Source organism: Branchiostoma floridae, chromosome 5 (assembly GCF_000003815.2).
Source record: "Branchiostoma floridae strain S238N-H82 chromosome 5, Bfl_VNyyK, whole genome shotgun sequence".
NCBI classification, from domain to species: Eukaryota; Metazoa; Chordata; class Leptocardii; order Amphioxiformes; family Branchiostomatidae; genus Branchiostoma; species Branchiostoma floridae.
The window spans coordinates 2,662,985-2,677,845 of NC_049983.1; the positions used below are offsets into that span (position 1 = coordinate 2,662,985).

Consider the following 14,861-nt stretch of genomic DNA (forward strand, 5'->3'; position numbering starts at 1 on the left):
AGATAACAATTTACGCTCTACTACAAAATGACGTTCGTCCTCTATTCTATCTAAATTACAATATTTGCATAGTCTTTGTTCCAGAGTTGTTGGTGCGGGTATGTTTTCCTGTTTCAATATGAAGTTTATGGCAGGTGATCCTTAGTCTTGTGACATTCCTGTCGCTCATATTTTCATTACTTAGAATTTTTTTCTTCATTGCATGTAGTTGTAAATAATCTATATGACCTTAACTTATATTTTTACCAGCTCCACCTTTGTTGTCATTATGTATTTCTTTAAAACGTTTGAAAGTATATGTCTTTTAACCACTGGCCAATAGAGTTAACAATTTGAAACGTGTTTGTTCTTAGTGGGATAGAAAAATACCACAAATATGCATACCCGCACCCTTCTTAGACTTACGCACTCCTGACGCCCAACATTTATTTCCAGATTTGTCCAACTCTAACTGGCAGGAATAAGAGTCTGCTCGAAAACTATCGGCTGGCACGTTAAGACGAAGTCTAAGAAAATGTTTAATAGAGTTCCGAACAAAGCCTTTGGACCTGTTTTGTATAGATGCTAGTGATTCACCTTGAAAGTGCCGGCAGATCGAGCTAACAATGATACCTTGTATTGTACACGTCTTATAATAGATTGCAAACAATTTTACAGCTAACATCACACTGGAGTTGAACGCAGACTGGACTGAGTATGACATCGATTACACCAATGAGACGACGATGTTGTCTGCCGTTTGGCCGACATTACGTCACCGGAAGTACGAGTGGGCAGTCCTGGAGGACAAGTCGGTGTCCAGTCTATCCGCCATGGCCGGACACCACCTCAGTGTTCCCAACCCGTGTGACCACCAGGATATGATAGAGTGTGGAAGAACAACCAGTGTAAGTAGGAGTAGGATGAAACATTTGTACAAACAGTTCGGATCTTTGATGTGGAACTTACCTCCCAACGTTTTAGTGCCTGGTCTCTCTGCTTCCATTCTCTGATCAATACTGACTGGTTCTACTTACCACCGCGATGTGGCACTGGATTTAGAGGTTTTTAGGCGATATTTATAATTAGTCTGAATTATTTTGAATAAAAAGAATATCTGAGTCACAATAATTAAATTATTTTCAAAAAATTGACTAAGAAAATACTCATTTATTTGGATTTCTTTTAATATTTTAGAAACATTTTTAAAGTAACTGGACAAAAATATCTTTATTTAGAATAATTGTGAAACCTCTTTGTGATAATTTTACATTTACAAATATTTACAGAAAATGGTAAACCTGGCCAAGTGATAAAATTAGTTTATTGCCCCCATAAAAGTAAGCCCTATTGTTGCATCTGTATATTTTTATATTTCACCGCTGGGCACTGGCAGATCCTTTGTAGTGGGCCATTGTTGCATGGCACCCAACCATACTTTGCAAGGATGTGTGAATTGCTATCTTCCCAGCCCATCGAACCATTTACAAAAAATGGTAGAAAATGGTAAATAATGGTAAAATGCTGTTATCATTATTTAGAAACCATTAGAAGTATCCAATTCCACATCATGAATATTTCCAAAGTTTTACAGGACCAGGGAGTATTGAGAATGTACGTATACGTTTATATATTCAATTTGATGTGTACGTTACACCAAGCTACTTATGTGCTGTCAGTACTTATATAAGTGCAGTGATTATAAGCGATGCAAATCTCAGCGAAGTATCTTCTGAATAAAGTTTCAAAGCATGCACCATTATAATTCGTATTATTCAGCTACCGGACCTTTTACACTACTATTTTTATCTACGTCATACGCCATGTAATATATTACCTGCACAGTAGTTGATGATACTAAAGTTATGACTCTTCACATAGGAATACATTAACGTAGAGGGTCTGAGCCTGGAACAGAACAAGCGGTATATTGTGTGCATCCATGCGGAGGAGACGTCCATAACGTACGAGAGGTGGGTGGAGACGCTACCGGAGACGGCTGTCTGTAGCAGCGGGGTGACGGTAGACGTGACTCCGCCCAACGCCGATGCTGCCGACGTCTGGATTGGCTCCAATGACAAATCCAATTACCAGGTAATTCACCACTTTTTGATCTTACAGTTAATGTGTGCAAAAACTTTGCTAGAACCATAGTGCAATGCTACAGTATTTGATTTTTTACAACTTTACACTGAAGTCACAAACAAGCTTTCGACCAATTCTTTGATCCTTTATAAGTGGAAATGAACCAAGCCTGTTTCACACGTCCAGACCGGAAGTGTGACGTCAGCAATGGGTCAAACGTGATTGGAACTCGGTATCGGCCCCTATCTCGGTTGAAGGACTCTTCCACTCCTCTTAGAAAGTAATGCTGTTTAAAATCTAGCATATTGTCAAAATCCACAGAGTGTTCAGGCGATCCATGTTTATCCATGACTTGTTTTTTATAGGTGTCCAGTACAGAGCTTTTTGTACAGTGGGACGGATTCATTGATGTTGAAGAACATGGCGTCTCTATGCACCACTCAGGAATTCAACGTTACGAGTACGCCATCGGTAAGCAATAGATGAAATATCATAAGTAACATAAACTCTACTTCTATAACCACCGACCAGCGACATATGCTAAATGATTAAGACATGGTCATCATAATTTGATCGCCCAGCGGTCTAATCATCATAATAATCGTGGCATGCCGCTAGCTAAATGTACTGAGGGCGGTCGTCACTGTTTCCATTACCAGCTACTAAGATGGAAAATTGCACCCTCTTTAACCAGGTACGATTGCTGGAGGAAGCGACGTCCAAGCCTGGACAGATGTAGGAGTTACAGATCATGTTCTACTGCACGGGGTAAGACTGCAACACGGATGGTCTTACTACGCCACTGTTACAGGTAGGAGAAATAAGCCTTCTCACAATAGTTAGGACGCATGTGCGGCGACAGGAATTCTAGGTAATATGTCAAAGGGTAAGGCACACAAAAGCTAAACAGTCCTTGTCTTGACCATTGTTTCGATTTGCATAAAAATTTCCAGACGGGTTTTGTTTACTTTTTGTGTGCCTTACCCTGAGACATATTACCTAGAATTCCTGTCGCCGCACATGCGTCTTAACTAATGTGAGAAGGCTTATTCGGTGCCGTTCCAAGCCCATTCATACAACCCGTAACGTAAAACACAACAAACTCTTGTAATCATTGATTGATTGGAACCAAATTAGTGTGGAGCCATTTTCGAAAATTATTGATTATCTATATACACATTTTATAAAAAATTGTTTGCTTGAAGTGATCGATCATTAATAAGTACGTTCACCGTTACAAGTGCAACGACAGGAATTGTGGGTAATGTCAACGGTAAAGGCCCCTGACTTGTAAAGAGTACTGGTCTCTGCCATTGTCTTGATTTGCATAACAATATGCAGACGCGTGATTTGTTTATGTCTTATGGGCCTTCACCTTTGACATATTACCCACAATGCCACTGCACAGGAAACGGTCAACGTGGTTAAATCAACACGTCATGCTTGACTTTCTATAAAAAATTCTCTCCTCAGCTGTGGACTTTGTCGGACTGTCAACAACCAAATGGTCCCAGAGAGTGACAGTTGACACCACGCCACCACGGAAGTCAGACACACACATCAATGCTGGAGGCAGTTTTCACTACAGCTCATCATCTGTGACAGCAAGGTAAGTCACATGTGTCGTACGCTTGTCGTTGTAAATTCTAGAGATAGCTGCGTGCATGTGTTGTACAAAATTTAGTTGTCATGTTATAGAAAAAGCTAATCCTTAAACCATACCAGCTTCAATTTCTGTCAAAAAAGATTTAAACGACATTAAAATGATGGCCTACGACAAATATGACTGCGTCTTTGGACATCACAAGCCCTCTCACAGACATCAGAACGCATGTGCGGCAAAAGGGATTCTGGGTAAAATGGCTGAAAAAGAAAACAAAACCCGTCTGGACATCGTCATAAAAATCGAAACAATGGTCGAGACAAGGACTGTTAACAATTTTGGGGCCTTTACATTTGACATAATACATAGGATTCCAGTCGCCGCACATGTGTTCTGATCTCTGTGATAGGGCTCATTGGGTCAATAAATATATGTAGAATAAGATTTACATATATCATTATCAATTTATACCTGACTCTGATGCATACATAATCGTATCAATATCAATGTATACATGAAAAGCGGATCCTGCGAAAGAAACTCAAAAGTTGAGTCAGCTTACAAAAGTGCTCTATGTGGCAGAGACTGTCATTATCGTATAGGGCTGTTTAGCCACTGTCGACGCTGTAGGGCTGATATCAATTAGAATTTTACTATGGTCAATAATGACCAAAGGAGGCCATATACTATACGTGACTCTTCTTGTATACATCTTGGTCTATTATCTCTACAGTTGGGAAGGTGTGTTCTACGACACAGAGAGTGGAGTTTCCTTCTTTGAGTGGGCGGTGGGCTCCAGGGCTGGTCATGCCGACATCTACCCCTTCACTAGGGTGGAGGAGACGGAGGCTGAGACAGATGAGAACAGTCCTCTTCAGCTTCATGAAGGGCACGAATATTACGTCTCAATCAAGGTATGCATAACGTCATGTATCAATATCATTCTATAATGACTATAACTTCAAGCGTATTACAAACACGTCGGGTTTTGGCGAATCTTCTGTTGTATATCTATTGCTAAGGATACTTGATGTGGTTGAAAGTCGACCGACCACTTTGGGCATCTCAACATTGCCGATAACATCTCATTTGATGTCCTACAGGCTTATAATGGAGCCGGGATGATGACTATGGCGACATCCTGGGCCGTGGTTGTTGAGACGTCCCCACCTGAGGCTGGGAACGTGTACGACGGACCCACCAGCGGCACCGTGAACGACATAGACTATCAAGATGACGTCACCACCATCCATGCACACTGGGACGGTTTTTACGACCCCCATTCTGCCATTGTGAGTTACACGTGGAGCGTCGGGGTGTGTGCTGGGTGTAGTGACATTCTTGCTCCACAGAACGTTGGGCTTCTTCAAGGTACTACTAACATTTACTTGAAACTCACACTCTTTTTAGTATGTATGTAAGTAAGCCTTTTTGGCGACGCCTCAGGAGTGGTGTCGCGCAATCTTGCTCCACAAAACATTGGGCTTCAAGATACTCCTAACATTTACTTGAAACTCACATTCATTTTAGTATGGCAGTAAGTGTATCTTTTTCGGCGACGCCTCAGGAGTGGTGGCTTTTCTTATGAACGTTTTCGTTTCGTTCAACAGCTGTAAGTGTGGACGCCCTTCAGCTGACCCCAGGAGAGACGTACTACGTGACGGTGACGGCGTGTAACGCTGCCGACCTCTGTACCACGGTGTCGTCTGACGGAGTTATCCCCGACGACTCCCCGCCTGTGGCTGGGAGAGTCCTGGATGGGGCCCAGGGAGAGGAAGCCTCATACCAAGCATCCACGTAAGAACGGTCTACAGAATGCCATTTGCATGCGTTCGACATCTGCGTAAAAGTCTATCTTTAAAAACGCTGATATATGCATCATCAGAATACCTTTTTATTTTTACCACAGAAGCAGTTTGGCTGCCCACTGGTACGGGTTCAATGACCCCCACTCCGGGCTGTCCCACTATGAGTGGCGCGCTGGGACCACACCAGGTGGAAGTGACATCGTGGGAGTGACACAGGTTAGTATATACCCCGCATATCACTAGTGCGTTCAATATTCGTGGTCTCTGTTTTGTATTTTCTAAAACAGTACCTGACCAAGACGCTTTAATGTCTAGATTCCTAAATGATTACATCTATTTGCTGCTGTGGTCTAAATGTATTTCTGGTGCTCCTATACATGTGTGTGTCGTGTTTCTCAACAGCTCCATCTGACGAATGTAGCTGTAAAGACAGGACTCTCCCTCCCTGTCAACACCATGATCTACATTACTGTGAAGGCCTACAACCGTGTGGGAATGTCTGTGGAGACGACGTCAAATGGTAAAGATATTAAACCATTTGGTTATTTCTGAGGATGCCTATGTACACAATTATAATGTTTCATAATGAAACAGTAAATGCAATGTTATCCCATGTTAGCACAGCCATTTCCTAATCCATCTTCAAAGAAAAATGGCTACATTTAGATAAGATCAATATACAAATTTTAAAGATAACACACAAAAAACGATATTTTGTTCAGGGTTCCGGGTAGACACATCTGCACCAACAGTGACGACAGCCGTACACTTTGACCACACCCACGGTTCCCTTGTGAGTGGTGCACAAACATGGCGGTCTGCTGTGAAGATAAGATGGCGGTTTGACGATAGTGAGAGTCTGGTGGTGGATCAGCACGTGTCACTGTCCAACCATCACGGGGCGGAGGTCGCAAATATTAAGGTGTGGGAAACGTCACAATCCTACCTTTCAGTTACTAGCATTTGGGACCAAACATTTGGGAACTAGGGAAAGAGTGCTTCGTGGTGCTTCGGTGTTGAGCTCGAAACCTAGAGTCCCGAGTTCGATGCTTGCCGTGCCCCCGACGTTGTACCCTTTGGAAACTTTAAGACACTTCGACCTTCTTCACTTCACCCAGGTGTCAAAATGGGTACCTGACTCCGGTCGGGGAGGTAAAACAAGACATGTACATTTTGTCTGTGCTTTGTATGTGACATTTTTGAATTTGTTATTAACTTAACCCTATTCAGACCGGGCTTTTTTGGTCATCCCTGGACCGGGGGGGGGGCTTTTGAGGCCCTCCACTTCTAAGTGCTATAACTATGAAACGACGTGCCGTAGGGCCACCAAATTTTCAGGACATGATTTCGACATAATATCTGACAAGTATGTGACGTTTGACGTTACGTTGACGTAAGATGACGTAATTATGACGTCATCAATTTGATTACATTGGCCAAACCCATGAAAAATGGGTATTCTCAGAAAACTTCAAGTTATGCTGCAAAAATGTAACATCAAGTGCAGATAACAGAATAATAATGTTTATTACAACTTGCGTTGCCAATAGCAACATCAATGACGTCAATATGACGTCATAAAATGACGTCATGCACATCTAAGATACGAGTTGGGCTCCGCCATATTATATCCACCACCTTGAATTTTTAAAAATACTTTTTTTGCAACAAATAATCACAAATGGCAATGGAAATAGACTAAATTCATTCATTTAGATGGTTTTTGATGAAAAAATACCAGGTAGTTACAAAATTTAAGGGATAATTAGCTTGTTATTCGTGATCTGGCCATTAGGTCCGCCATCTTGGATTTGGGGCTGATGACGTCATCAAATTAGCATAATTTATGCACATATAATTATGAAAGATATGCTGAATAATATAAGATTTTATTTATGTAACAAAATCGCAGTAATATATCAAATAAATGTGAAAAATACATAGTTAGAACCAAAAATAGTGATTTTTGGCAAAACTGCCTGTCAACAAACGGTTGCCATGGCAACACGAAAAAATGGAAAATTTGCCAAACTTCGTAAAATTGTTGCCAACAATATTTTAGGAAAACTCACCAAATTTGGTGGCTCTAGCGTAAGCCGTTCTGGCGTTATAGGACATCGAAGTTAGCGCGGGCCTCAAAAGCCCCCCCCCCCGGTCTGAATAGGGTTAAGTGCAGTGCTCGTCCGTCCCAAAGCAATATTGATTATTTTATTTATTTTTATTTTAGTCGCATTCGTTTTTTGAGCATTGGACAAGAAGCTCACAATGAGCTTATGGAGGTCTTCTGCTCTGTATTACATACAATGACAATCAAAAGTAACAAAACTAAGATTATAACGAAACTCATCACGTAAGATGACATGAACATAAACATCATTTTGCAACGTAAGAATAACATAAGTAATAACAACAAAAACGGGCTAAAGCGCATACAAGGCTGGCATTACCAATCAATTTCGAATCAGATTAAGTGGATCTTCCAGTCATTTTGATAAAATTGAAAGCATAGTCAAAGATGTTATAATTTATCGAGTGTGGGAGGAAAGGGCTGCCCATGGTGACAAGGGTGCATAAAGTATTGTCAGATGAGTTAAGGGGGTCAGGCGAGAGTAATTCTTCTAGGTTTAAACGATATATAGATATAGAATGCAACATATGAATCATTTCGCTATTGTATAGTTCGCAGTGCAACAAGTAGTGCTCAGTTGTCTCGTTTGAATTCCCACATTTACACGTAGGGCTAGTTATACAATGGTGTTTGAATAGGTGTGAGTTAAGCTGGCTGAAGTCGAGTCTGAGGCTAGTCAAGCGAACTGCAGGGCGTCCGTGGCCATGGGAGTAGTGGGTGTGTCTGGGCGGGCTGTCAAAGAAATACTCCAGTTCTCTTTTGAAAAAACTAATAGATGGTGATGTTTTAAAAAGGGGCTTAAACAATGCAGCGTAACGTTTTGGGGCTGCTTTCGTCCATTCAGATGAGGACGTTAAGCCGGTGGTCTTGTTCATTGGGAGAATTTTCCATGCCTTAGCGTCGGGCGGAAATGATCTGCACTTAAAAAAACAGAACGAATCGAACTATAAGCTATTAATCGAGAAAACATTACGTTTCAAGTGAAGCATTACAATGCAAGGTCAACCTGTTTTACTATTCTGAGTGTACATGAAAAAGTTATGACAGTTTTGTCACTCTTTGAATCACAAATATCATGTAACAATCGTAGCATCATGCATAGTACGCTTTGTCATCGAGGAACAAGCTGTGGTATCTTCAACAAAAGTTTTTTTTTTTTGTTCTTATAGAAGTTTCTGATTTCGTTTTCAGCTCAACGGCACAGTGTACGAGTACACGTTCACTGAGCTCGCACTGGATGATGGGAACAACTACGTTGCGAAGGTGATCGGATGTAACAACGCGAGACTCTGCTCACAAACACAGACTGGATCTCTCTTGGTAGGGACAGTACAACAAATGTACTTTTGTCATCAGTATAATCATGCTAAATTACAGGAACTGGCTGATAGAATAATCCTTCAATCAGTGACTCTTGAAACCACGTAAAACTAGTACAACCAATTTTTTATGTCTGGTCTGCTCAGTCCATCTTGATCACGGAATGGTCTAATGTCACGAGATCACAATACTAGGTTCAAGACTGCGTGCTAAGAGATATGGATGCATCTGACCATTTCTTTGATTTGCCTACAAACAGGTGGACTCCTCGAAGCCGTTGACCGGGCATTTTGCGGTCAATACTGACCACGCTGCCAGGCTGACCAGGCACAGGGACAGCTGTATGACGTACGACAACAGTGGAACTCCGACCCTGAAGCTAGCCTGGCTCGGCTTTAGTGACTACCACTCTGGGATAGACAGACTCATGGTGGCTGTCGGGAGTGGCTTCTACGGAAGGGACAAGACTCTGGTAAGTTCTCCACCAAACAAGCAAGCACCAGTAATAGCAATAATCTCCCATCTCCAATTTTTTCATATTCCTGCATCAAAAACTACTCATCAAATATTTTAGCCCCCTTGCCACACAGCATTAAGATTGACGACCCTCCATATGCCATTTGCCACAATAATACACCCGATATACCTTCGATAATCGTGCGACGTTGCGAGATCGGTGGACGTTCGCAGGCCTCCGGGCCACGTTGTGATGATGTTGCTGTACTCCTGGCGATTGTTGGATGGTGCAATCATCTGGCAATCAACAAATTCGGCCGAAAGCTCGTCGACTGTGTAAAATGGGTACACGGACGTTTTTATCAGTTTAGACCGAATGGGAATTTACCCATGAAATCATGTTGTACATATATACAATCATGTTGTACATATATACAATTATGTTGTACATATATACAATCTTCCCACAGAATGGTGCACCCCAGGTTTTGGCTCATGGCAGTCAAGTCGGTGACCAGGAGAATGACGAAGGTTACGTCTACACAGGGAGTGTGCAACTGTCAAGTTCAGTGTCTGACTACAGCACGCTGTACATCTCTCTATGGGCCATCAACGGGGTAATATTGTTGATATTTTTTTTGTATCTAAATTTTATTTAACAGTAATTGAATTGTTATGAAAAAATCTTACATAGTTGCGATGTTGTCATTTAAGTTACTTTCAACGTATGTTTAAGGTAATATATATTTCCTCACAGGCTGGTTTGGCAAGACGTGGTCTAGAATATATATCAGGCATTCAAGGTCCGCAATCTCTGCTTGAGCATACTGAGGCTTCCGACTTGTTCTACCGATTGCGGCGATTTGTGCTAAAGTCTGGAAGCATAAGGGATTAAGGTATACTGTAAGCCTATAGCTACTTGCAAAATCCTAAATGTTGCTTTCCTTACAGGCTGGGTTGGCGAGTACCGTGCTGCACTCAGCTTTCCAGGCGGTTCCTTCCTCTGGTTCCACCGGGAGTTTGACGCTAGTCCGCCGCTGTGACGCTCACTCCTGCTACGGACACTGCATCTGTGCACCCTTCAACCAGAACTGTGCCCGGCCCACTGACAACACCTGCACACAACTGGACAGCTGTGAGTGCACAAACTCTATTCTTTTGACCGTATTTCGGTACACCATGTGTGTATCAACAGTTACTATCAATGAATGAATTCTTTTAATTCTATTTCAGCCGATTCAAGCTACTCCAGAATCGAAGTTTACGACAAAACTGACTACAGTCTCCTGACCAATGGGGACACGTCTGACGCCGCCTACACCTACTCCACATGCGCACTAGCAGCCAACTGGAGGGAGGCTACAATAGGGTCTACCGGGAGACCCTACAGATACGAGTGGAGCGCTGGAATCAGTGTTAGTACAGACATTTACGAGACACTTAAGAATTACAATTATTTGAAGAATATCTGGTTTTGTTGTACTTTGTGATCAGTGATTGATGCCTTGACAATATTATATTTTTATGCATATTTTTACAACATTGTTTAGGGACAAACTGTGGGCTCAGGGCTGTTTGATCTTGTCTACGACCGTGTCTGGTACGACGTAGGTCTGGAGACCAGCGCTGTTCTCACCCTTCCTGTCGGTAGTAAGTTTGTAATAGATTAGTCCTAAATACCCCTCGTTTGCCACTTTAACTTTATCGGTCATGTGTGCAGCTACTGGGAATAAGACAGTATTTGCCACAAATGCGATGATGATACTTGCTTTCCCAAAACAGGCCTAGATATGGGAGTTCCTCCTCTTTTTTAATTCATTTCTATGGCTTTACGTTATTCTATTACTATTTCTTGAAGCTTCACTGGAGGTTGGTGTGAGCTATGTGTTCTACGTGAGGGCCTGGTACACAGACAACATCTACAGAGAGTTTCAGTCCAACAATCTGAGAGCTGATCAAACACCGCCGAAAAGGTCAAGTTCAAGAAAGGTCAGTGTATCAACTCTTATGTAGGAAAATCGAACTTACAATTATAAGGCTGATTGTGAAGTTAGATTTTCGTGAAATGTGCAAGACTTGAAGTGTAATTGTAACCGTGATATCTGTCGTTCGGTTTTGTTGTAGATCAAAGACCTGACGTCCACCTCAGAACAACATGACGTGGAGTACATGGCCGAGACAGACAGCCTGAGCGTCAGCTGGGAGTATGTTTTCCTCGATGCCATCAATAGTGGGAACGACTATCATTTGGAGCACTTTGAGTTGTCCCTGGGCACCTACCCTGGAGGTGAGTCTTTGGATGTTACCTGTAATGAAAATTCATATTGCTTATGTTTCTTTTCAGATTTGAGACGTTCCCTCCTCATGAGAAAAAAAACTTCATTCTTCTTCAAACTATAGGTGAAGACGTGAAGAGATTTGCCGACAACGTTGTCTCAGGGACCGCCACGTCCCACACCTTCACGGGCCTGTCTCTGCAGTCAGGCAAGACGTACTACACCTCGGTACGGGCGTACAACCATGCCGGTCTCCACAGCACCTTCCACAGCGATGGTGTCATGGTGGATACTGTCGCACCCACGGCAGGAGTGGTCTTTGATGGGCAAGGTGCGAAAATGTCTTTACGTCTTACTGAAATGTCCAAATATTGTGGGGAAAACATCTTTTTGTAAGATATTCAAGTCTTTGCATACATCTAGCATTTAATGGTGTGGCAGTCTCTCCGCTGGGGACGATAACGTCACAGCTAGTCGCCGCTAGGTGGCATTGCAGAGAGAAGAATGTGCTTCTAAACGTTACTAAGCTTGTATCGCCCCTCTGGCTCGTACAGTCTTTGTAATCCATCGAGCTCAAGTGTGCCTGTTGTCCTCCCTGTCTATTATGTATAATCCCAATGACTTTCACTTGCTTCCTACAATAGCTACAGATTTGCCGCTGTGTTTAAAACCTTAGTATCATCAATACTTGAAAATATTTCGTTGTTCCCAGATGTCAGGGACATGGCGTACACTTCGGACGCAACTGTTGTGTCAGCGTCGTGGCACGGGTTCAACGACCTGGACTCAGGCATAGACAAACATTTCTGGTGCATTGGAGAAACCAACAGCCAATCAGAGTGCAACATCATGGGCTGGACAGACACCGGGCTCATGCAAGAGGGGACCGTTACTCTAGGACACAGCCTGACCAATGGTAAGAAACGTCCATCTATGTTAATCCTTTAGCACTTGGCCTATATCTTTTTTTCTGTTTGAGTCTTTATTTTGAGTCTATTGGGCACCTATATATGAGTCAAATTCTATTTCATGTTTGATTTGTGGTGACAACTTGAACTCCATCTGTACCAAAAATAACCCAATATTCCAGCTAGCTAGATTGACGTTTAAAGACATGCAATATAAGTTTATAAAATCCTGAGTCGCAATGCCAATGACCTTGTGCCGAATTTGGTAATTGCCAAAATGTCACCGAATCTCTACATTGTCAGCTTTTTGGGTGTTTTTAAGCGGAAAATCTACCCCTTCAGCTGTTCGGGGGCTCAGTAAACAGCGAACATTAGCTGATCCCAAAACATTAGGCAGTGATCGAGATGAGTACATTGTTACTACTGCCGGCCGAAAATGTCCTTATACCACTGTCAAATTATCCACGATCTTCGGGCCTATCGATGGAAGATCGACCATATTTAAGATCGACAGAGGGTTGCGCGTATTTTTCACCTGAAAACTGTCCTTGTCACATATAAGCCATACTTTGTACCTTGTAAAATTGTTGTGCAATAAAGCTATTATTATACGCGAGGCTCGGGCGATTGCCGCAGAATCGTCGTCCAATCGATATCGTTAGTTATAAGAAGCTCGTCGACTTGTTGAACGAGTTATGTTTCTAAAATGTGACGCCGGATTTATGAAAGACCGATGGAGGCATTTTTTTTCATCATTTGTCGGTGCCCGACTATACTTGGTCATAAAGGAACATTACATATATGCGTTTCCACCATGTAATAAGGTCTTTTATTCTATCAGGACAACGTTACTACACAAAGGTGAAGGGTCAGGACGCTGCAGGGCACCAGTCACCAGTCGCAGTGTCTGATGGGTTCCTTGTGGACACCTCCCCACCCATACCAGAGGCCAACCTACAGATAGGGGACAACCTGCTCATCAATCCCTCATTTGAAGATGCAGTTGATGGTGGAGAAGGTTTGTATTCACATTGCAGTTTAAAATGAATAATGACAGAAGTTACGCTTAGATGAAAGCCTAGAAATATTGAACGTAGGAACAAGAAAACGGCCTTTGGGTGATGATTTCGTGTCATTTGGTAGTTAACGTTTTTTAGTGCTGGGCATATGATAGACATTTTGCATATATCTATAGCTGGATCTTATAACGTGATTAGGACGCTGGTTGACGCGCTACTTGTTCCTTAAAGGTTGGATACTGGAAGGCGACTCTGTGGTACGGCAGATCTCCTCCTTACCTACTGATGACTTCCAGACGAAGCACGGACGTTCTCATCTCCTTCTTCATGGCAGCATGTCTCAGACTTTCACCACTGTGGCAGGTATGTCATACCATTCATACTGATTGGTTGGTCATTTTTAAATCAACCAATCAGCAGTTACAGATGATACATAATGGAAAAGACCAACATGCACGTAAGTAAGTTGATTAGCCGGATCGATCAAACTGAAGGTGTGAATAACTACTAGTAGTTAGAGCAGTAGGCTATGCAGCGTACTTGCATTGGATTTCTGCAATTCATATTTGTTTGCTATTTATACAGCTCATCATGGTCATATTCACATGTAGGCAAGTCTTTATAATGTGTTTGTTCTGATATCAGATCAAGAATACAGGATCTCCTTCTTTGTAAACCATGACGCGACGACGGACGTTCCCCGCCTGACCCAGGAGGGTTTGCTGACAGCGCCAGGTCTTCATCAGGTCTTCAAACTGCGGAACAGACAGGTGTCAACTGTCGACACCACCTCTACAGAGCAGTGGGACACTTGGCAAAAACAGATCTACTACTTCACTGCTGTCGGCACTAGTTCAAGTGTTACCGTCCAATCTGTGGGGACGAAGACAGGGATTTCTCTGGATAACTTTAAGGTAGGTCATCATCATCTTATATTGCCGCTCAACTGACGGTCTGCAATGTAAGCTTCTCGTAGGTCGATGTCGGAACAGGCTGGGACAAGTTCACCGTTCTGTAGAAGGTTTGGTGGCGTTTGAAGCTTACACACATACCTGTGGCGTTATCTTATTTAGAAAAGCGTGAAGGTTGATTTATCTATTTATTGATTGATTGATTGATTGATCTCCAGGAGTTGATTTCCAAGGGGCTCACCATATGAATAGCAAAACAAAACGTGTTACATTCAGTAAGATAATCAGAGGACAGCAAACAATATATAAGGTATCCTATATGTGTCATAATAAGAATTCCTTGTATCAAAACCACAAACACACACAGG

General features: G+C 42.4%; 1 protein-coding gene across 1 annotated transcript in view; it reads left to right on the plus strand.

Moving 5' to 3' along the window:
- Positions 1–14,741, plus strand: part of LOC118415516 — a 105,115-nt gene extending 90,374 nt beyond the window's left edge. The window contains exons 37-61 of the mRNA XM_035820184.1: positions 658–887; positions 1,861–2,073; positions 2,430–2,535; positions 2,759–2,875; positions 3,538–3,673; positions 4,401–4,581; positions 4,771–5,038; positions 5,278–5,464; positions 5,577–5,691; positions 5,878–5,995; positions 6,198–6,397; positions 8,795–8,923; positions 9,183–9,395; positions 9,850–9,996; positions 10,331–10,514; positions 10,613–10,794; positions 10,930–11,029; positions 11,238–11,368; positions 11,504–11,666; positions 11,780–11,986; positions 12,368–12,571; positions 13,405–13,581; positions 13,814–13,945; positions 14,228–14,496; positions 14,712–14,741. Coding sequence (XP_035676077.1) covers positions 658–887; positions 1,861–2,073; positions 2,430–2,535; positions 2,759–2,875; positions 3,538–3,673; positions 4,401–4,581; positions 4,771–5,038; positions 5,278–5,464; positions 5,577–5,691; positions 5,878–5,995; positions 6,198–6,397; positions 8,795–8,923; positions 9,183–9,395; positions 9,850–9,996; positions 10,331–10,514; positions 10,613–10,794; positions 10,930–11,029; positions 11,238–11,368; positions 11,504–11,666; positions 11,780–11,986; positions 12,368–12,571; positions 13,405–13,581; positions 13,814–13,945; positions 14,228–14,496; positions 14,712–14,741 — 4,139 coding nt within the window. The remainder of the gene's footprint in view (positions 1–657; positions 888–1,860; positions 2,074–2,429; positions 2,536–2,758; positions 2,876–3,537; positions 3,674–4,400; positions 4,582–4,770; positions 5,039–5,277; positions 5,465–5,576; positions 5,692–5,877; positions 5,996–6,197; positions 6,398–8,794; positions 8,924–9,182; positions 9,396–9,849; positions 9,997–10,330; positions 10,515–10,612; positions 10,795–10,929; positions 11,030–11,237; positions 11,369–11,503; positions 11,667–11,779; positions 11,987–12,367; positions 12,572–13,404; positions 13,582–13,813; positions 13,946–14,227; positions 14,497–14,711) is intronic.
- The last annotated feature ends 120 nt before the right edge of the window (positions 14,742–14,861 follow it).